This window comes from Octopus bimaculoides, chromosome 3, assembly GCF_001194135.2.
Source record: "Octopus bimaculoides isolate UCB-OBI-ISO-001 chromosome 3, ASM119413v2, whole genome shotgun sequence".
NCBI lineage: Eukaryota > Metazoa > Mollusca > Cephalopoda > Octopoda > Octopodidae > Octopus > Octopus bimaculoides.
This window is the reverse complement of record NC_068983.1, coordinates 73041720-73044101: the sequence shown is the minus strand read 5'-3', so window position 1 is coordinate 73044101 and position 2382 is coordinate 73041720. Positions and strand designations below refer to the sequence as shown.

At 42.1% G+C, this 2382-nt stretch overlaps 1 protein-coding gene across 1 annotated transcript in view; it reads left to right on the top strand.

Moving 5' to 3' along the window:
- The window catches only part of LOC106870259 (actin-related protein 3), a 78508-nt gene that overhangs the window by 65021 nt on the left and 11105 nt on the right, over positions 1 to 2382 (top strand). The window contains exon 7 of the mRNA XM_052966753.1: positions 1591 to 1764. Coding sequence (XP_052822713.1) covers positions 1591 to 1764 — 174 coding nt within the window. The remainder of the gene's footprint in view (positions 1 to 1590; positions 1765 to 2382) is intronic.

Genomic DNA, 2382 nt, shown 5'->3' with positions numbered 1-2382 from the left:
GAATTATGATTGCTTGCACTCATCTTTGTTCTAACTGAAGAGCCTTTCCAGACAAATTCAAGCAATACAAATGTTCTCTCTCTCTCTCTCTCTCTTAAGTTGTAAGGAATAAAATACCAAAAGAGAATATTGTATGTAGGAGCAGGTAGGGGTATGTGGTTAGTAAGTTTGATTTGCAACCACGAGTTCAGTCTTATTGCGCGGTGCCTTGGCAAGTAACTTCTATGATAGCCCCTGACCAACCAGTGCTTTGTGAATGAATTTGGTAGATGGAAACTGTAAGAATCTTTGTGCGTGTGCATGTGTACACGTGCATGCAAATGTGCATGATAAATCCTTCTTCAAATATGCTCCCCCCCCACCTCCAATCCATGTTAGCAAGGGAAGAAAAAAAAGGGACATTAAACAAATGAACAAACATCTCAACTGGGAAGGATTGGAGATTGTTGTTTCTTTGTGTAGTTCTTGGTGGGGGTCTTTAACTTATGCTATAATTTAGTGTATAAAGGATTGTGGGTAAGGCCAGAACGATGCGAGGTAAATGCAAGGCAAATCACAAGAAAACAAATATATGAATGTAGACTTATAATTTAGGTTTCTTTGTAAAATTAATTTATAAATAATTAAGTTGTACTACATTTGATATATTGGAAAGTAAGTTCTTTTCTTTGGTTTCTTTATCTCCCAGTGTTCTTTTCATATTTTTCCATATTTGGTAGTTTGGACCAACTTTGAGTCTTTTGGACTCTCACTTCCATGCTTCACTAATGTCTGCATAAACATGTGCTTGCTTTTAGGGATGTATACATGTATATAAAATTATAATAATCATATGTGGAGGGAACTACAATAGGAAAATAATCACTATGAGGGAAACCTGTGGAAAGGGTAGACCCAGGAAGTCATGGGATGAGGTAGTAAAGCATGATCTTCAAACATTGGGCCTCATGGAGGCAACGACAAGTGACCAAGACTTTTGGCTATATGCCGTTCTCGAGAAGACTCATCAAGCCAAGCAAAATTGTGGTTGTGGTTGATGCCAGTGTCATGTAAATGGCACCTGTGCTGGTGGAACATAAAAAGCAACTTTGGAACATTGAACTTCATGGAGGCAATGATAAGTGACTGAGACCTTTGGTAATAACCATGCTTAAGAAGACTCATCAAACCAAGTGAGATCATAGTCATGGCCAGTGTTACACAACTGACACCCATGCCAGTGGCATGTAAAACGCGCCCGCTACATTCTTGGAGTGGCTGGCATTAGGAAGAGCATCCAGCCATAGAAACCATACCAAATAAGATTGGATGTAGCCCTACAGCTTACCAGTTTCAAAGTGTCTAACCCATGCCAGCATGGAAAGCAGATGCTAAATGATGATGATGGTGTATTTACACTTCTTCACATAAATGTACATTCTTGCACATCTATATCCACTTGTTCAAGTTTGTGTGTACATACCTGTAACATGTACTTTATGTTCACCCATGACTGTCCTTGAACTATAGCAACAGCTTTTCTCCTTGTTTGTTGCCGTTTTCTCTCACTCTCAGGTTGTATTTATTGGTTTCAATGGTTGTATATTTTAGGAGCGATTTTGCTACGTCTGTCCTGATATAGCTAAAGAATTCAACAAGTATGATCAAGATCCTACGAAGTGGATCAAAAGATTTGATGGTTTAAACAGCGTGAACAAAAGCCCTTTCAGTGTAGATGTTGGTTATGAACGATTTCTTGGACCAGAAATTTTCTTCCATCCAGAGGTAAGAATTAATATTAATTTAAATATGTAACACACTCTTCATGCTTTGAAAAACTTTTTCCTATTGTTGTTCCTCAGCCCAGGTCATCCCGTGGAAGAGGTAGGCCCAGGAAGACCTGGGCTGAGGTGGTGAGGCAAGACCTTCGTACATTGGGCCTCACCGAGGCGATGACTACGGACCGAGACCTTTGGAAATGGGCTGTGCGTGAGAAGACCCGGCAAGCCAAGTAAGATCGTTGCCAGTGCCCCTGGACTGGTTCTTGTGCGGGTGGCACATGAGATGCACCATTTTGAGCGTGGCCGTTGCCAGTACCGCCTGACTGGCTCCTGTAGGATTTTCGAGCGAGATCGTTGCCAGTGCCCCTGGACTGGCTCTTGTGCGGGTGGCACATAAAAGACACCATTTCAAGCGTGGCCGTTTTCGTGTGGGTGACACGTAAAAGCACCCACTACACTCTCTGAGTGGTTGGCGTTAGGAAGGGCATCCAGCTGTAGAAACTCTGCCAAATTAGATTGGAGCTTGGTGTTGCCATCCGGTTTCACCAGTCCTCAGTCAAATCGTCCAACCCATGCTAGCATGGAAGGCGGACGTTAAGCGATGATGATGATGATGATGAAC